The 20,260-nt window shown below is 44.2% G+C and overlaps 2 protein-coding genes across 9 annotated transcripts in view; one reads left to right on the plus strand and one right to left on the minus strand.

Annotated features, from left to right (window-relative positions):
• Positions 1–5,892, plus strand: part of JAK1 (Janus kinase 1) — a 51,555-nt gene extending 45,663 nt beyond the window's left edge. Inside the window, exons 18-25 of the mRNA XM_064664966.1 lie at positions 1,159–1,309; positions 1,816–1,910; positions 2,076–2,268; positions 2,485–2,609; positions 3,027–3,199; positions 3,577–3,694; positions 3,936–4,046; positions 4,521–5,892. Of these exons, the coding sequence (XP_064521036.1) occupies positions 1,159–1,309; positions 1,816–1,910; positions 2,076–2,268; positions 2,485–2,609; positions 3,027–3,199; positions 3,577–3,694; positions 3,936–4,046; positions 4,521–4,622 (1,068 nt within the window). The 3' untranslated portion in view covers positions 4,623–5,892. The remainder of the gene's footprint in view (positions 1–1,158; positions 1,310–1,815; positions 1,911–2,075; positions 2,269–2,484; positions 2,610–3,026; positions 3,200–3,576; positions 3,695–3,935; positions 4,047–4,520) is intronic.
• Positions 5,893–6,054: 162 nt separating this feature from the next.
• Positions 6,055–20,260, minus strand: part of RAVER2 (ribonucleoprotein, PTB binding 2) — a 28,345-nt gene continuing 14,139 nt past the window's right edge. The window contains exons 4-14 of one of the 8 annotated variants that reach the window (XM_064664975.1): positions 19,334–19,525; positions 18,234–18,360; positions 17,195–17,277; positions 13,895–13,999; positions 13,512–13,623; positions 12,209–12,456; positions 10,761–10,872; positions 10,244–10,392; positions 8,727–8,813; positions 8,014–8,136; positions 6,055–7,599 (exon numbers count right to left, since the gene is read on the minus strand). In XM_064664975.1, the coding sequence (XP_064521045.1) occupies positions 7,462–7,599; positions 8,014–8,136; positions 8,727–8,813; positions 10,244–10,392; positions 10,761–10,872; positions 12,209–12,456; positions 13,512–13,623; positions 13,895–13,999; positions 17,195–17,277; positions 18,234–18,360; positions 19,334–19,525 (1,476 nt within the window). In that variant the 3' untranslated portion in view covers positions 6,055–7,461. The remainder of the gene's footprint in view (positions 7,600–8,013; positions 8,137–8,726; positions 8,814–10,243; positions 10,393–10,760; positions 10,873–12,208; positions 12,457–13,511; positions 13,624–13,894; positions 14,000–17,194; positions 17,278–18,233; positions 18,361–19,333; positions 19,526–20,260) is intronic. The other 7 variants (XM_064664970.1, XM_064664969.1, XM_064664967.1 and 4 more) reach the window with 7 other exon arrangements.

Consider the following 20,260-nt stretch of genomic DNA (forward strand, 5'->3'; position numbering starts at 1 on the left):
GGGACCTCAAAGCTCATCCAGTTCCACCCCCTGCCATGGGCAGGGACACCTTCCACTAGCCCAGGTTGCTCCAAGCCCCGTCCAACCTGGCTTTGGACACTTCCAGGGGTGGGGCAGTCACAGCTTCTCTGGGCAGCCTGTGCCAGGGCCTTACCACCCTCCCAGCCAAGAATTCCTTCCCAATATCCCATCTAACCCTGCCCTCTTGCAGTGGGAAGCCATTCTCCCTTGTCCCAAGTCCCTCTCCAGCTCTCCTGGAGCCCCTTTAGGCACTGGAAGGGGCTCTAAGGTCTCTCTGGAGCCTTCTCTTCTCCAGATGAACACCCCCAGCTCTCCCAGCCTTTTCTAACCCCTGTGCCCAGCTGGAAGCTGAGTGAGGTTCTCCCAGTCAGCTCTGTAGTTCTGCTCCTGTTTCTTTCAGACACCAGTTCCGGGTGGTCTCCTGTGGGACACCACTGTGGTTCACTCTGAATCCTAAATAATTGAAATATCTTGTGCTGTTCTGCTGGCAGTTTTTGTTCATTGCATCTGTTCCAAATGTGCTTTCTGCCTCTGGAAGTTTTGCTGTGCTGGGAATGTGATGGAGCAAGGCAGAGAAGGAAATGTCCGAGTGCCTGAGTCACTGCCCAGGCTGGATCAGGAACTCCCTGCCCTGGCTCCAGCCCCCTTCCTGCATGTGGGATAGCTCCACAGAGCTTGGGAATGCACAAAACCACCCTTCATTCCCCCTGCCCTGGCGCTGGTACCTCCTGAGGAGCAGCCAGTGTGTCCTTGGCAAGTGTTTCCCCTTGGCCATTTGTCCTGGTACATGAGGAACATGGCAAACCTGGCAGAAAATAACTTCTGAAAGGTGAAATCTTTTAAAAAAGCGTAAAAACTTCATGTGTGTTAAGTGGTTGCTCCAAACACCACCAGATGCAGCACAACAGTAATTCTCTACTGGTAGGAGATCAGAGTTCCAGCTGAAAAGGGGGATTTCCTTGGCAAAGTTCACGACAAGTTAAGGATTTAATGGTCTTCTGATGCAGAACGTAGAATCACAGAATCATTTAGGTTGGAATATACCTCTTAGATCCCTGAGTCCAAGCATTCTCCCAGCTCAGAATCCTGAGGTTTTGAGGCTACAATTCACTCAGGAGTGTCTGTTTGTGCCCGCAGAAGGAGAGGTTCTACGAGGGGCACTTTGTGCTGGCCACGCCGTCATGCAAGGAGCTGGCAGACCTGATGAAACAGTGCATGAACTATGACCCCCACCAGAGACCCTTCTTCAGGGCCATCATGAGGGACATCAACAAACTGGAGGAGCAAAGTAAGGCATCGGGGTAGGGATAATGGAATCCTGGAATGGTTTGGGTTGGGAGGGACCTTAAGGATCATCTCATTCCAACCCAAGGCTGATTTATTTGGTTAAACTGGACACCTGACTTCTGTCTTCCCTGTTGGCTGTGCTGACAGCTGTGTTGTGTCCCTGCAACAGGGACTAACCATGTCTGTAGATGTAGTAAATACTCAGGGAAGCCGAGTAACTACTACAGGGTGGGAAGTACACCCAGAGAAAACTTGATCTGGAAGCAGACCCAGCAACCAACCCACAAAGTGAGGGAGGATCAGCAAGGGATAGACTGGACTGTAGGTATGGAGGAATTCCCTGTCAGAAAGCAGGAAAATTGTGACAGTGGGATAGGCACAGTAACAGCAGTAGACTGAAGTGAGCAAGGATGCCTTGGGGTGTTGAGACCGAGGTGTCCATGCAGGAATCTGTCTAACCATTTTTTTCTGTCCAGATTTTTTCTGACCATGTTTTTCCACTCCTAGATCCTGATATTGTGTCAGAGAAGAAGCCCGTTACTGAGGTCGATCCCACTCTCTTTGAGAAACGATTCTTGAAAAGAATCCGGGATTTGGGAGAGGTAAGAGGAATGTCAGACACAGAACACAGATCAGTGTGTATGTGTATGTCCCCACAGCCATGTGCTGTGTCATAGGAGATGTGGATCATAAACACCTAAAATAGTGCTTTAGTGTTGCTGTCAGTGAACAGTGTTCCCAATAATGCTCTTTTCTCTCCCAATCAGGGCCACTTTGGCAAGGTTGAACTCTGCAGATACGACCCAGAAGGTGACAACACAGGGGAGCAAGTGGCAGTGAAATCCCTAAAGCCAGAGAGTGGAGGGAACCACATTGCTGACCTCAAGAAGGAAATAGAAATCCTGAGGAATCTCTATCATGACAACATCGTCAAATACAAGGGCATCTGCACAGAAGATGGTAAATTGTGTAGAATATTAAAAGCATACACTGAAAGCATAAGGGTTTTCCTTTGAAAATAAAGCATTTTTTAAATGTCCTGCCAGGAATGGGTTCTCCTGGATTGGTAGAGTGATGGGATTTAGCTACCAGTGCTGCAGGCTTGTTCAAAAGCTGTTGGTATTCATGGCCTGAGAAGCGTCACATGTGTGCAAACTAAACATGCTCTGGTTTTAGGAGGAAGCGGGATTAAGCTCATCATGGAATTTCTTCCCTCTGGGAGCCTAAAGGAGTATCTCCCACGGAACAAGAACAAAATCAATCTCAAGCAGCTGCTCAGATACGCGGTTCAGATCTGCAAGGTGAGCTGGGACCAGAGCTGTTGGATCAGTTTAATATCTAATTTAACAGAGTGAAGAGGAAAAGAGGTCAGGAACAAACCCATTCTCCTTTTCTGTCCCCAAGGACCTGAATCCTAAAGCAGTCTCTCCCCTGCTATGGGTGCTACTGGCACAAAGATCAGAGGAGGAATAATTAGAACGTTCCCTTGCTTAAAAGTTGTTTTGAAAAGTTGTTCCTGCTGCAGAATTTGGAGTATTAGGAGGGAGGGCAGCACTTGGAGTGTGGGTTGGCAAGAGGGAAGGAGCAAGGTGCAAGTCTAAAGGGAGGAAGAGACGTGAGTGCAGAGCGTGGTCAGACCATGTGAAGCACAAAGTGCAGAAAAACAGGGATTAAAATATTGGAGGACCAAGGATGACAGGCTTTCTTTCTTCTCTCAGGGAATGGACTACTTGGGCTCCTGTCAGTACGTGCACCGTGACCTGGCAGCGAGAAATGTCCTTGTGGAAAGTGAGAACAGGGTGAAGATTGGGGACTTCGGGCTCACCAAGGCCATTGAGACCGACAAGGAATATTACACGGTCAAGGACGACCGCGACAGCCCCGTGTTCTGGTACTGCCCCACAACCCCCCTCCTGCAGCCACGCTGGGCAGGGCACCGCCTGCTCTGCTCCTGTGCCCTCAGGCTTTGGGCATCCTCAGGGTTCTTCCTGTTTTTATAACAGGCCCAAGTAAAGATACACCATGAGAACATGGAAAAGGCACCTGGTAGACTGTACTCTTGTGCCATTTATTTTTTCCTGCACTTAATTTTCCCACTGTTTTGGTTTTCGTTTCCTTTAGTTTCACAGTGAGTTGTAACAATTGTACCTTATTTGCTACGTTTTACTATTTACTTGGCATCCCACATTAACTAAGGTACAAGGACTCTACAAACATGGAATGTGCCTCCAGAGCTGGCTTTAATAATGCTGTCCCTTGGATCCCCAGGTATGCCCCGGAGTGTTTGCTGCAGAGCAAGTTCTACATTGCCTCAGATGTCTGGTCCTTTGGGGTGACACTCTATGAACTGCTCACCTACTGTGACTCTGAGTCCAGTCCCATGGCAGTAAGTGCTTGTGACAGAATGGCTGCTGAAATCCCATAATTTTAATATTTTTGGGAAAAAAAAGGTGGAATTGTAGAATCCCAGACCGGCTTGGGTTGGGAGGGACCTTAAAGCTCATCATTCCCCCTTCCATGGGTAGGGACACCTTCCACTGGACTGATTTATCTTAGGAAAACCACCCTTGTGGTTCTTTTTTTGTGCTGGCTGAGGGATGCCCAGCTGACTCTTACTTTTCCCACAGGAATTCCTGAAGATGATCGGCCCCACGCAGGGCCAGATGACGGTGGCACGGCTGGTGCGTGTCCTGCAGGACGACAAGCGTTTGCCACGACCACCCACCTGCCCAGAGGAGGTAAGGGACAGATACGGATGCGCCTGGAGCCACAGCCATGTCCTTGGACACTGAATTAACACCAGAGGTCCATGGTTAACTAGGCCTGGCCACTCTGGTAGGAAAACCTTCAGCTATGCTGTGAAAAAGGCATTTCCAAGGTTTGGAAGCATTATTTTAAGATGGTTTTTGATATTAACATACCCAAGTTGGTGATGTCCCTTCAGAGGGGTTAAGGAGTTGCTGTAATACCTGTATCCGTGAAAATTCAGTTGGAATCCTTCTAATTTTTGCAATACAGCCTTTCTGGGTGTGTAGCACACCTGTAAGTGAAGCTGTTAAGACCTCAGCTTACCCCTGTGGTTTGGGTCCTTACTGATCCTGACCAACCCAAGGTGTTTCTGTTCATAGCAGTGGGAATCTGCTCCTCTTTCTTTACTGGAAAACCCAATGAGATGTTCCTCTCCTTTAAAAATGTCCCTGTCCCTGTTCCAGGTGGACCAGCTGATGAGGAAGTGCTGGATATACAAACACGATGAGCGCACGACCTTCCACAACTTGATCCAAGGATTTGAAACAATTATGAGTAAAATGTAATTAATTTCTTTTATACTGTCAGTACTTAATGTGCATCAAAAATACGTATGGCCAAGGCTCTTCATTTTTTTTAACTACTGTAATTTGTACTCTGACTGGGCCCATGTGGGGAAAGGATTCTTTTGCCAACAGTTTTCCTTTGAATTTTAGTTGGATCAAATGGATTTAAAGGTCTGGGAGGAACAAGAGCTGCAGCTCCTTTGCTGCTTTTATTGCAGGGCAGTTTTATCCTTATCTGATGATGGTTGTGCCACAATTGGGACTGCCCTGATTGATGTGATGGTGTGAACTGTGTGGGGAGAAAACCCACTGCAGTTCTCAGTGCCAGCTCTCACATCTCAAACCTGAGCCAGTGCATATAAGAAGGCACAATACAGCCATTTAATAATTTTACAGAGTTTTGAGGCAGTTTTAAAGTCTGCCTGACAAATATTCTTCATGTGCACTTACTTAAATGTTAGTAACAAAAAAACAACTGGCATAAAAATGCAAAGCTAAAATTCTCAGCTCATCTTAACCCACCAGGCCACAGTTCTGAGCTCTTACATGTATTTAAAAAAAAAGTGTTGTGTTCAAAAATACCAACCAAGACAGAGTGGAGGGGTGGGTACAGCTGTGCATTTCAGTGAAGTTTTTGGATAAACAGATTTGCTTTTCCTGTCTCCCCTCCCCATTACACACCTTGCCCACTGAAGCTGCGTGATGCTGCTCCTCAGCTCATGCTGTGGGTGAAGGACAGGAAGGGAAGGGATTAATGACACACTTGGGGATGGAAAAGAAACAAATCCATGTGCAGAACCTGAGGGTCATTGTCTAAAGGAAAAGAGAGGCCTGAGCACCCCGGGAACACCTGGGACACATATTCCTTAACCACCATTTGACTCCCAGCCCAAGCCCATGTGCAGGTACCCAAGGAGAGCCCATGGGACCATTTCCCTCTGAGCAGCTCTTGGCTGTGACCCCTCAGGCTTCATCCAACAGTGGTTTAACTGGAACCTTCTGCTGACCCTAAATTTGGGCTATAATGTTTTCCTACCACAGTTTGAAAATGCTTTGAGGAGATACTCAGTTCTGGCAATAATAGGAAGATGTCTTTATATATATATAAATATATACATATCAAATTGTAATTATGAGCTCCAACGAGGTCAGATTTATTTTTACAGTGTTACCTGTTGTTTCTGTATGTCACGTAGGAAGCTGAGTTAAATCTGTAAGCACTTTGTTACTCTTTATACAAACAAATTATTAAAGAACTTTTTTTTTTCTCCATGTGCCTACCTTTTTAATCATAAATTAAAAAGAGAAAGAGCTTTTCAAATAAAACTTCCACATGAATAGTGGTCAGAACATGTTTAAAAACAACCTTTCCCTACCTAACCTGACTGAAGTAGTCCAGGACAGTTTTTCTCCCACAGAAAACCACTTTAAATATGTACCGACAATTTATTTTCATTGAAAAGTGTAACAAGTTGAGAAAGTTGCATATACAAACAGTTGGAACAAAATATTACAAGTGAATTTATCAATACATACAGGTAGAATCCCAGAAAGGCTCCTGTTCTCTGTTTGTGCACAAAGGGTGGGCCAGTTCCAGAGCCCAGCAGCTGAGGGAGGAGGGATTGTGACTGGAATTTTTTGTTTTTAAGCTTTGAAAATACGGATCCTGATCACATCCCAAAGCCTGGAAGGCAAAGTTTAAAACTTTTTTTTTTTATTTAAAAAAAATCACTATTGAAAAATGGCTTCAGTATTAACTAGGAAGAGTAGGGAAGGTTGTGGCCTCGGTGAACTCAGTCCAAATGGATTTGCTGCATGATTCCAAGGCAAGGGATTCCAAGGATTCCTTGGAATGAGGGCTGGCTCCTCCTTTACCTCTCAACACCGACTGCAAAAGTACGGATTGCTAATCTTTAACTATAAAGACTGACAGCAGAAAAGAACAATTCTTAATGAATAAGCTAAAAATATAAGAAGTCTTAAAAAAAAAGAAGGGAAAAAGGAAAATACACTCAATCTGGGAAACAATGGCTGTGGGTGGCCCTGGAAGAGCTGGGACACACCTGGCTCAGCTGTCCCACACACCTGTGGAAGGAGGAGGGGCTTCACCACACCCCCTGTGTTAGACGGGTACATCCACACACTGGAAATCACTGCCTCCCAGGAAAAGCTGCAGATTCTCAGCCTAAAAGCAGATAAAAGTTACTCCACTGTCCAACTGTCACCTATCCAAATGCCACTGAAAATTCCAAGGCAGCACAGTATTACATCTTCCTTTTACCAGCCATTTATTGAGAACATCACCGAGGCTCTGGGAGTACATTTGGTATCGCTCCATTCCAGGACTGAGAGGAAATATTAAAAATGCCAAGGCTGTAAATGCAGAACTCTTAATCCTGGAAAAAGTCAGGTTGGAAAAAACCCACACATTCTGAGTTAAAAAAATACAAAATAATTACTATCAAGACTTCCTCTTTTAAGTTCCTCAGCCTGAGGGCTGGAGAAAGGATCAGCTTTCCTTCCTCAGGGATTTATTGCTTTCAGCTGGTGGAGCTGCCACAGCTCCCAAGTCACTGTGCTCTGGCCCTCAGCTGCTCTGTGGGGCAGGTGACAAAGCCAACACTGTCCCCTCTTGTCCCAAGGGAAAGTGAGACCACCAAGGACCAGCCATCCCTCACATACGTACCGTGTCCTTGGATGTGCCGTGACAGAGGGGGCTCCTCCTGGGCCACCACAACCACCCAGGGAGCAGGATGACGTGTGTGGAGTTAAGGCAGCAATAAATAGCAGAGGTCCAGGCCTGCCTTGTCCCCTCCAGGCAGGAGGGAGGGTTCCAGGCTCAATACACACGTTTTTTTTTGAGGGAGGACTCTGTGTAACGCACTGTGGATCCCGGAGCCGGGAATTCCACAGGGCCGGGCTCCGGGGAGGAAATGAGGTACGAGGAGCTGCGCTTCTCACTCCGGGCTGGAGTCACCTGAGGGCAAGAAGAGAACAAGTGACATGAGCCACAGCAAACACTGTCAATAAATAACACTCCAGGCTGGGAATTACCAAGGACCAAGAGCTGGGAAGCGACTCCCAAGGCCTGACTCCATCGGCTTTAAGGTCCAGCTCCTGAGTCAGTGCTTGTGCCCTTTCCCTAAAAAGAGCCACCGCTCATAAATGCACTGATCCCCTGCACCTGGGGGCTATAAGGGGGTCTGACACTGGCACATCCTGCCCAACCCCTTATCACACCCACCAGGAACTGTGTGTAATCCTGAGCAACTCAGGAGCAGGAATGCAGTGGGAAAGCTCTGCCTGGGATTGCTGTGGGCCGAAGTCCACTCGGTGGCAGCACAAGACAAGTAAGAAGCATCTGCAGCCGTTCCGCTCCATCTCCTCTCACCTTAGGGAACAGATTTGGGGGAGGAAGCTGGGATGCCTGCTGGGATCCCTGGGCTCCACTCAAAAGGGGAGGCACAACCTGCAAGCAGGTACTGTAGTCTGGGTAAGATCCACCTGTAGATTCCTAAATGCAGAATGGGATCCAGGATCAACCAGGAGTGGAAAGAAAATAAGTTTAATCGTTCATTTTTACTTGCTATAGTGATGAGCACTCAGCAGGTATGAAAATACCTGAGTCCCACTAAGAGGAGGTGCCATTCACAGCAGCTTGGGTGTGCAGTGATTCCTTGAGCAAAATGTGGGATTTGGGGATAGTTTACTTTACATAATTCCTTAAAAGAGTGCCCTTCTCCTTGGTCACAGAAACCTCAGCTGGGGCAAGAAACAGTCCTTCAATATTCAGAAATTCAACACTGGGAATACCATTATAGTGGGCTGTTTCTTGGTGGGAGTATTTTTATATTCCTGAATTTACAGCTAACTGGATTGTAGGCTTTTAGAGGGGATGATCTGAGTATGAATCCCAGGGAGTGCAGGGCTGCCCTGCAGCAGGTGACCATGCAGCACCCCTCATCCCACGCTCTCCAGCCCCCCATTCCTGGGGTCCCCAGGGCAGCAGCCACTCCCAGCACACAAAGCAGTGTCTAAAGCAGCCTCACAGCTCATGGGAGAAACAGCCAGTGGAAACAGCAAGAAAATAAAGGTATTTCTCACCTCAGAGGCTTCATTTTCAAACCCATCCACTCTGGCCTGGGTAGAGTGATGTGCCTGAGCATAATGATACCACTGCTGAACAGCCTCCTATAAAGGAGGAAAAATCCTCTCCCGTGGCTGTCTACAATTCTTACAGCCTCAAACCTCTCCAAGATGCATCAAAACACATTTAATACAAGTGATAAAGCTCAAATCAAACATTTAAAACTGTGATTAAGTGCTTAAAAGACACACAAGGCACCACTGCCCTGGCAGTAATGCAGGTACAGTGTAATAATTCCTGTTACATGGAAGGAGCAGACAGTGCAATAGGGCTGGATGGTGACATGTGGCATTTTTGCAGCAATGTGACACCATTTGAGTCCTTCGTGGTAGTCAAGGTAACACTGATAACACTAACAGTACGGTACTGCTGATTTTTTTGGATAGTAGTTTACAGATTTGGGCTTAGAAACTACCTCCAGGAGACATAAATAAATTTAAAGCCCATAATCAGGTTAAAACAAAATGTTCACAGAATCATAGAATCACAGAATGGTTTGGGTTGGAAAGACCTTTGAGACTATCCAGTTCCAAGCCCCCTGCTTGGAGGGATGGGGAGAACACCTTCCACTAGCCCAGGTTGCTCCAAGCCCTGTCCAACCTGGCCTTGGACACTTCCAGGTAGCCACAGTTTCTCTGGGCAACCTGTGCTGGGCCTCACCACCCTCACAGGGAAGAAATTCTGCCCAATATCCCATCTAACCCTGCCCTCTGGCAGTGGGAAGCCATTCCTCCTTGTCCTGTCCCTCCAGACCCTTGCCAAACATCCCTTTCCAGCTCTCCTGGAGCCCCTTTAGGCCACCAGATGACCAGGCAGGTCTGGTCATCAGTGTCCCAATGCCTGTGGAACTTGCTCTCAGCCTGCAACACTCCCCAGACTCCCCCCCTTATGGCCATGCTCTGGGGCACATGGGAAGACACCCCATGCAATGAAACCAGCTGGAGAGACTGCAAAAATTCCCCAGGCTGTGCAGGAACTGCTGGAAGGCAGAACACTCCTCTCTGGGATCCAGCCAAAGCTCAAAAAGATTTAAAAGCTTCTCAGGAAGGGAAAGAGAAAAACTTCAGAGTTTTGAAGACAGACAAAAGCCAAGGTAGAAGTCATAAGAAGTCATTTTTGTAGTGACTGCCCTGAGCCCAGGCTCTCAAGAAGCAATTTTCCAAGGGTTATGATTTCATCAGGGAATGTACTTTGTGCTAAATCTATCCTGAACACTGACAGAGATGAAGTGCCAGTGAAAAGGTTCAGTCTCAAGAGGAGGGTGGGTTTGGGTGCAGGGAGCCCAGGAGTGGTTCATGATGCTGGGCAGAGCTGTCCAGCTGCACTCAGGGCTGTCAGGCCACACGTGTGCCAAGAAGTGCATCAGGAGCACACAGAGAAAACAATGAGGAGCTCTGGGAGGGATCTCAGGGATGTCTGCCAGAATTCCTGCTGGCTGAGCTCCAAGGGACAAACCAGGCTGCAAAACACGTACCTGTGTGTACTCCCCAGGCTGCTGAGAGTAACTGAAATAGTTCTCCATTGCATGTTGTGATGCAGTTCCCTGAGACACAGCAGCATCCACCACATTGTTTGGAAGGCCAGTCTGCTGCTGTGGATTGGAGGCTTTGCTGGCAATTGCTGCTGGGAACACAAAGAACACACAGTTTGTACAAACACACGGGCTGTATAAAACACACAAATTAGGTTGTATTCTGGGATTAAGCCAGAAATTTGCCTCTTCACATTAGGCTGTACTCCAAACTAATCAGTGCTACTATGAAGTGAAAGGCTTCTACAAGTTTGTCTGCACCAGGAAGCCCATTACCTCTGAGAATTTACCCTTCCCAAACGAAATATTAACTATCAGGATACTGAAATTTTAATACAGACTGCAAGATTCCCTTGAGGACAAATTTTGTGGTCACTGGATTTACCAGCCAAACAGAGTAAACATTTGCCACACTCTGGCTGTGGAAACTTGCAATTAAAGCCATGAAACATGTGCTTACCTGGCAGGCACATCCCAGGCAACACACTTGCCAAATTCAAGTAGGGGTTGGTGCTCAGACGAATTTCTTTTGGTGGTTCCCCAAGCAGTGAAGTCTGTTTTTTCAAGGGAGTCTGTGAAACAAGTGGACAGGGCAGTTTGCATTATATTTTATCAAATTTGTCAGAAATAAGGTAAATGTCCCAAAAGGGTTTGGAAAAAAAAAACTTAGCCCTATGAAATAAAACTTTTAAAATAAATCCTGGAGACAACGATCTGGACACATTGCCTATGCTTTTTCCTTCCAAATTATTTTGTAGGAATGTTTCTCTTCAGACTGCAAGTTCTTAAAGGACATTACAAAACAAACAAACAACAGAAAACCTTTTATATGCAAGTAAGGGAATAATAATCATCATAACAACTCCAGATGCTGGGAGTGAGCATTAAAGACAGCCAAAACAAAATCAACTCTTTTCACTTGGAGACACAGGGAAATAAAGGACAAATGAGCCCTGGAGAGATGATGTTGTCTGAAATCTGCCATTACAACACATCCCACTGATCAGTCCATTTGTAAGCCTGGACTTAAAAGGGGAAAATGTTTATGAGTGGAAATGAAGTGTCAGGACTGGCTCACATTTCCTTTGAACCAAATGAAATGCTGAAATAAAACACCGATTTTCTATATGTATACTCATACACCCTATATTTTGTATCTAAACCTATATAAATTTCCACTTCATTACAGTAAAAAATGATTTCAAAAATGAAAAGTGTATTTTCTAAAATAGGAACAAACCTGTCAAAGCTGCCTAACAGATACCGACACTGGATATAATCTGAGTTACAAATATATTTCCCCATAAATGTCAAAGTATTTATGTATATTATAAAAAAGTAAATTCTGTTAATGGCAGAAAAAAAACTTCTGAAATAACCAGACCATTCTGGTTCAACTTGAATCCCATTGTTCTCCAAGGGAATAAATAATATATAAAAAAACTAATACAGACTAAAAATATGTCAGTTGGGGCTAAGGAGGAAAGGATTAGAAGTGGAAAATTTACATACACACACAAATATATCTATATTTCTCTATATGTATGCAAACACACACACACACTAGAATTGCTCCTGATTAGCCACGAAATTCAACCACAAGTTCAGTTTTCAGCCTTTAAAAGAGACACTGCCCTCGAGATAAATTTCATCATCAAATACTGTGAGGCAAACCCATGGAAAAAAAAACCCTCCAGCACTGTGAAGATTCCTTTGTTAAGTCACTTGGACCACCAAAGAGCATCATTGTTCTCTCCCTATTCTTCATTACTGAAATGACCTTAAGATGTCTCATGGATGATCCTGTGATCTGGTGAAGAACTGCACTAAGTTGCCTTTAACTCTTAAAATAAAGAGAAAATCCATATGCAAGAAAGAAAGAAAATATTTGTGTTCAATCTTCCTTACCCCCAGATTTGTGTCAGTGCTTTTGAGCTGGTTCTGTTGTTTGGTGTGTCCAGCCCTCACAGCTCCAGCAGGAAGGGTTGTCAAGGTCTGAGGATAAGGCTGTGATCCCGACACAACGGCTTCGCCCGGAGAGGGTTTGTCTGGAGCATTATTTTGCCCTGGGATGGCTTGTCCAACAATGTGCTGATTCGGGAAGAATGGCAGCATGCCCATCCCTGCTGCTGCTGGAATTGGAGGCAGATTAGATGCTGCAGCCAACCATAAATGGAGAAACTTTGCTGTTACACGAGATTTATCAGCACGTTTTGTTTGGGGGTTTTACCAAGTGATGGGAAGACCAGCTACAGATCTATTTCCCAGCTGTCCCAGGACATGGATTGTGAGGGTAGTTTTTATTCTTTTACCATCCCAGAAGAAAACAACTCTATTTAATAAAATAAATAGCTCTTCTAAACATTCACTGTGATAATTTGTGTTTCCTTTCACTTTCAGAAAAACTGGGAACAACATCCTAGAGGATCCTCTATTGGAATAGAGGGGGAAACCCCACCTCAATTGGCACCAGTAAAAATTCTTTTAACTAAAGAGCTGGAAAGTATTCTCCAAAATTAAAATCTAGATATTCAGAAGAGGCCTCCTCCCCACCTTGCAACCTTTTCCTTGCTCCTGGTTATGACCATTACTCAGATCACATCTAGGACTGCACAATACAGGGCTCAGTGGAGGAAACAAAAGAGATCATGGCATCCTGGAATGGTTTGGAAGAGACATTAAAGCTCATTCTCATTCCATCCCCTGCTATGAGCAGGGACACCTTCCACTAACCCAGCTTGCTCCAAGCCCCATCCAACCTGGCCTTGGACACTTTCAGGGGTGGAGCAGCCACAGCTTCTCTGGGCAACCTGTGCTGGGCCTCACCACCCTCACAGGGAAGAATTTCTTCCCATTATCGCATCTAACCCCACCCTCTGACAGTGGGAAGTCATTCCCCCTTGTCCTGTCCCTCCAGACCCTTGCCAAACATCCCTCTCCAGCTCTCTTGGAGCCCCTTTAGGCACTGGAAGGGGCTCTAAGTCTCCTTGAAGCTTCCTCTTCTCCAGTCTGAACACCCTCAGTATCACAACTGGGCTTTCCTCATGAAAATAAAGGGCATCACTGGCACAGAAATTTGCATTTAAAACTGACATCTGTCACAGACTGAATGTTAAAACTCCGTTGCTTTTGGTCCAGAGGGAGCCAGTCAGATGCATCATTTCAAGCTGAGCATTTCTACTGATTTGGTACAAAACAAAATGCTATTTACACTTCAGAGCTTCTCCTCGGGTTCCCATTCCTGAGCTCACTGCTGGCATCATCCCTATTCCCAGCACTGTCTGGAGGAGCATTGTTGGAGGTTCTCCCAGCAAACCTGGTTTCTATAAGGAAGAATAAAAAACTATGTAAATGATAAAATAATCTGTCCACAGCTATTTCTTATACCTTTCACATTCAGTTAATCTTTTCAGCTACACTAAACTGTTCAATTATATTGGATCATAGACACAAAGAAGGAGTTGGGTTGGAAGGGACCTTAAGGATAATCGAGTTCCAACCCCCTCTCATAGGCAGGGACACTCAATGAAAAAATTATTTGTTTCAGCAGTTTTAAGACTGTCCAAAGAGTCAAAGTTCCAGTGATGACCTTACACTGTTAGCCTGGATGTTTTCCATCTTCAGGAGCTGCTGCTGGGGCAGTGGCAGGTGGGCAGGGCTCTGCAGCAGCAGGTTGGATGTGCTCCCCAGAACTGAGCTCTGAGAAATGATTAAAACAAGTGTTAGATGACAGTCATGGAGAACAGAACACTCTTGAAACATTTTCAGATGTTACTACTTGAAGGAATTTAAGTTTTGAGTTAATTCAGCAAAGGAAAATAACAATTCCCTCCACACAACTAGTTTTGCTTCACTCATAGAAAGTTATTTCAAGTTGGTTTAAGCTCTCGACCACCCAGCCTTTTTTTTCACCTCACAACCACTGGATGGCTTCTAAAGGCTCAAAGTATCTCCAAACACAGCCCAGACCCCAGTGCAGCCCCTGGGAAAGCCAACAGGGAGGGCTCAGTGTGTCTGAAGCCCCCACAGCCTGACTGGATGGACTGGAGTTACCTCCAGTGCCAGTAAGATGAGCCTGGAGGAGCTCAGGGAGTTCTGAGCTCTGTGAAAAAGGGCTTCATTGTCTCATAGCATTTGCTTTGTGCCCTGCACTGCAATTCTAATCCACAACCTCCACCTTCACAGGCCTCTGCTGGGACTGGGAGTGACTTTCACCCCCTGCTTCACAGTATCTTTACCTCCAAAGAGGAATATCCAGATACGTTTCTCCCCCTCCCTTTTTTACTGGCAACTCTCTACATGAAATCCTGCTCCAAAGCCATTAGAAAGCTTACAAATCACAGTGCTTACAGATTGGAAACTCCATAAAATATCAATATTTTTAATTCAAAATATTCTGGGTCAGTTTCTCACCAGAATTGACCCACTTAATTAATAATTTTGTGGCATCATGTTTAGACTCTGCTACTGATATATTCAGCATTATGTGCCCTGACTAGCACAGTGGCTTAAAATAAACCTGAAAAGACAAAATGATGTATGCTTTTTATTGAAATTGTCCTTCTGGCAGCAGCTCCTGAGCATGATTTGCCAGGTAAAATATAGGTTGTTCTACAAACCTTTTTGTACAGTGGTGCAAAAATAGATTTATGGGACACTGACTGTGTCAAACCAGGACAAGCACAGCTTCCCTCATTTTTTATCAAGTCTCCTACATAGGAAAGATCACCAAAACCAGGGAATGAAGGTGGAACCCCAAAAGAAGGCAGCTCCTGCGTAACACCTCACCAGTATTTTCAATCCTAGGTTGTGTCTCTGTATGGAAGGGTTAAATCCCTTGGGAAAAACCCTTAATATGGTCGTCTGGACTCAGAAATGTGCCTTTTAAAAAAGAGATGTGCCATATCTAGATTAGTTATGCAGCTGCTATTTTAATTGTCTTAGTGAATTCCAGTAGGAATTATCCAGGGCTGCTTATTGTCTCCAATGCCAGTGACTGTTCCTTCTAAACTTGGCTACGTAACAAAGAAAATTTATCACTCCAATTGTAAAACTTTGAGAAACACAAGAGTGGAAAAATAAGTTTGGTCAGAATCCTCAAAGGAAAGTCTCTGGGTTAACAAAGATTTAAAAACTGCTGGATGACTGAGGAAAACACCATTGAGAAAGCTTAAAATGTATTATTTTGGCAATATTATTTATAACTAAGACAAATTAAATAAGCTGAAAGGCTACCTTGAGTCGAAAGATTACTGGATGAATAACCTTCAAATCCCCTCTGCTGAATCATTTTTATTAATTATTTTTTAAATGTTTTGGCATAATCATCCTAAATTACCGTTTCTTCTTTATAAAACCTCGAATACAAAATACAAACCCAAGACATGCAGGAAGCTGAATCAGTGTGTCTGGAAAGGTGCCTGTTCCTCTAGTTTGTGACAACACTTAAAGACAATAAAAACAGTGACTTGGTTCTCTGGCTTTAGAGAATAGTCCAAAATAAGTCCACCTAAAACCAGAAAAATGTGTCTAATAGAAGAAATTGGGATAATCAAACCACTGACAATAAAACTCAGGCTACCAGAGCAGGTTTGGAGCTGATTAAATGACAGGAAGCTCCCGGGATGAGAATTAGACTTGTAAGTCTCCGTACAGAGAAAATACTGAGTTGTTTGGCTGCACAACTCCAGAGCCAAAAACCACTGGATCATCATCAATCCCACTGTTAACTGTGTAAAACAGGCCTGTCTCCAGCTGTGAGCAGCAAACACTCACATTGCCTTCCAAGGAAGCACAGACTCTCCAAGGCTGAAGACAGAGCAGCAGTAACTAAACACACCAACTGAAAATGTCATTTTAATAAAAAAAAAACCCGAAAGAATTATCTATTTTTAATATGCACAAAAGCAGCTCAGCTGATGGAGCAAAATTAAGTAGCATTTATTCAGAAGTAATACACTCACCTACCAGCTTTTAGCAGAAAAAATAGAAAGGCTAAATATACTTAATATAAGGAATATCTCTGCATTTTAGTTTGGTCTTTTTAAGATCTGTAAGCCTGTGTTTGCCAAAAAAACAGCAGAAATAACTAATGTTTGTGGGGATTCTAGTTTTTAAATGTGAACTTCTGAAACATCAGAAATAGTAAGTCAAAGCAATTGAACTCCAACCCCTTGTAGACATTTATGAAAATCTCTGCCATGAATATTAAATTTGAATTTTGGCTTCTGGCAGAGCTGGAGAAATCCCTGACAGAACCTCAGCTCAAGGCCAAGTGCACCCAGCAAGGAGGAGTTCTGGTGTGGATGCATATTCCCATCTCCAGTTTCCAGGGCAAACTCATCCCAAATATCCTTCACAGCAACTTTCAGAAATTCTGGTGTTCATCTGGAATTCCAGGCACTCTGAACACTTTAAACAGCTTATAACATTAGGGAGGGTTATGACTAAGAAGCAACATCTGCAATTCACTATTTTTATGGCATATGTAGCACATTTTGGTCCCTGCAAGCTTTAAAATGAAGATAAACTTGTTGGTTTGAATAAGATAAAATAATCAAGTCTCTACAGGAAGGATGTATGAGCAGTTGCAAAAGAAAGGGATGTGCCAAACTCCTCGAGATCAAATTTAAAGAGGAGTTTTTGTCACTAATGACAAATTTTCTCTTCCTTTGCAGGTGTTAATAAATCAGAAGCTCAGTTAGGACTAAATAACTCACTTTTGGATAGTAAGCACAGCCTGCTCTTACACGCCCACCTCAAAACACAGAGCTTTCCTTACAGCTTTGATGAGAACACCTGAGTTTAGGTGTAAGTTCTTACAACTCGCAGAGGATTTTTCATGCTGAGATCTTCCCAAATACCTATTTGGATGAAAGTTCTTTTGTCACATACCTGATGAACTTTGTTCAGCTGCAAAAAAGGGGGGCCAACTGCCGAATTTATAAGGTGAGGTAAAGCTGCAGATGCTCCAAGAACTGTTTCACAAACACACAAAAAAAATTGCAGTATTTTACAAGTTAGGCAAGAAAAATCTTTGTAAGAGTTATTCTGTAATTTTAAATTTGGTTTCCATGAAATTTTCCTGTGTACCAAAGGTCACTATAATAGAATCACAGACTCATTTAGGCTGGAAAGGGTTATGAAACTTTTCAATACCCCCAGCTTTGATCTGCAATTCCCAGCATTTGAGAGCTCAAAGGTGCTCTCCAGGTGCTCCTCCAGAGATGAGTTTCCCTGGAAGATGCAGCAAGGCCTGAGCTCATTGCAGGGCCACAGCATTATCTGAAGTGCTCTGAAATTCAGCATTAGCTGAAGTGTTCCTTCACTGAAGTGGTCACTTCACACACCCTTTCTGTGTATCTTCTGTCAGTAGATTGTGTCACATACTCTTAGCTGACCCCCACTTGACTCTTTTAATTACCTGGTCCTGTTTCTAATATTTTCACCATTTAAAATGCAATTATGTTGGGTTTTATGTGTTTATTCACACCCCTCTAATGAGAAGACAGAAATGTTTTTGGCTAATGCTGTTATGAAATGCTCTGCACAGCTATGGCACCATCCAGGTGAATAAAGCTTTACGCTGGGAATAACAGCAGAAAGACTCGGGCTGCAAAATTCAATCTAGAATCAGATTTCAACTCACCAAAGTCTTGCAGAGGATATTCCTTTCTAAACCCATTTCTGCTATAAACATTCAGAGGTCACAGATTTAATACAAAGACATCTGTAGGTAACACTAAATTCTACCCAAACACAAGAGCATAGCAAACCACCTCTTGCTTTTGCTTTCATAAAATGTGAAACTGTCTATTCAAACACACTGAAACAGTCTGCACAGGTTTTAAACAGAATTTCTACTTCTCTGCTGAAAGCCTTGTACCACTAAGAACAGGGTTTCTGTTTTGAATTCTGTTTTAAAACAACTCACCAGGTTTAACAGCGTGGCCACGCAATTGGGGCTGCAGCAGCATCTGCAACATTGCTGGATTATTAAAACTCTTCATGATCTGCACTGGATTTGGCTCTGGGAGTAAGCCTTTCCTATTGTTCCTCATCTCCAATGAAGAGAGATACAAAAATGTTAGAGGCAGGAGAAAACAAAGAATATATGTAAATCCCTCAAACTTTTGTGATGTCAGTGTACACATTTCATTTGACACAGAAGAAAACATTTCCTTCCCTATTTCCTGCTCTTTTTCCTTCCAATGAAACACCTAACAAACTATTTCAAGAGAACTTCAAGCATATTATTTCTCCTGACATACCTTTTTTTTTTCCTTAAACCGAAATGGAGTTATCAACAAAGGAGAGTAAGAGAGGCACTGTTGGCATGAATATCATATACTCACTTATAGCAGACTACTCATCTCCTTATAAAGAAGTGGTTTAGACTTGGCTGAAGTGATGAAACTGTGTCTCTGCATTTAAGACACCTCCATGTAACACTTATCACAGCCAATTCTCTAGGAAATAATTTGATAAGACGTGGGTGCAAAAAGCTTTCTTTTATACTGAGCATGAAATTAAACTATTTCTTCTACTACCTTGAAATTTATCTTAAAACTGACAAATTCTTCCTCTCTGTTTTAAACCAAGTTTTAGCTTGTCAAACAACTGCACTTCCAGTTAGTTTTGTTTTGAACTGGAATGATTCCTCTCACAGAAAATTAAATTTACTAAAATCCCAGAGATATGTAGGTGTAACTTTGTGATATCTTATGGCCATATTTTGTCCTTCTTCCTGGCACTATGTGTCCATGCTTTGCCCTGGAAAGAGCCTGAACTGGACTGACTATACAGAATTATGGAATCAGGGAATGATTTGGGTTGGGAGAGACCTAAAGATCATCTCATTTTACTCCTTTGCATTGGCAGGGACACCTTCCACTAGACCAGGTTGCTCCAAGCAACTCAAAATGTTGACGCTTCCGAAAGCTTGGCTCCCTTTCCTGAAGCAAAGCAGCTGAATCCCCGTGTCCCAAATCCAGTGTCCAACCCATCCTGAGGAGAGGTGTGCAGGTATCTCACCATCCTCTGTGCTGCTATAAGTGCTGCCAAGGTGCTCCTTCCCGGTGCTCCGGGGGCACAGTAGGACACCTGGACTCTCCTCCCTTTGAGGGTCATTCCATCCGTGAGCTCCCGGACCTTCTCCGCCTGCTCTGCGCTCTCGTACTCGACCACGGCGAAGTCGCCGGTGCCACCGTCCTCATCCTGGGCAAACTGCAACAACAGAGCAAAAGGGCCAATTCCAGGGACTGCCCTGCAGCATTTCCACTTACCTCTTCCAAAACCTTTCCCAGCTGATACCGAGATCAATGCCCACCCAAACCAGGACGTTCCTGTCTCAAAAGTGTTTCTTGTAACTTGAATTCCATGTTTTCATAGGACATTTGGCATTCATACTTATCTACTTCAATTCCCACCTCCGCTCCAATCTAAATGGCACAGTCTTAACCTGTGCCAGGGGAGATTTAGGTTAGACATTAGCAAGAAATTCTCTACAGAGAGAGTGATCAGACGTTGGAAGGGGCTGCCCAGGGAGGTGGTGGAGTCACTGTCCCTGGAGGTGTTTAAGAAGAGACTGGATGTGGCACTCGGTGCCATGGTCTAGTTGACAAGGTGGTGTCATGTCAAAGGTTGGACTTGATGATCTCAGGGGTCTTTTCCAACCTAGCTGATTCTGTGGTCTCACGGAGAACCTCAGCTAAAAAATGTATTTAACACATATATAGAGAACAAAGGAGGAATCAGAAGCAAACTGTAAATACAGCTGGATGCTGCACCAATTTTTATTCTGCAGGGTAAGAATTATAAACTCATTATTCTTCAGTTTTGAAGCCTGCAATAATCAAAATGTCATTCATCAAGCTCCGGGGCAGCTGCTGAAACATGCAACAATGCAAATTCCACCAGTATCTGGTGCCTTTTAGGAGAATATGAAGTCTGTGGTTGTGT

Source organism: Pseudopipra pipra, chromosome 9 (genome assembly GCF_036250125.1).
Source record: "Pseudopipra pipra isolate bDixPip1 chromosome 9, bDixPip1.hap1, whole genome shotgun sequence".
NCBI classification, from domain to species: Eukaryota; Metazoa; Chordata; class Aves; order Passeriformes; family Pipridae; genus Pseudopipra; species Pseudopipra pipra.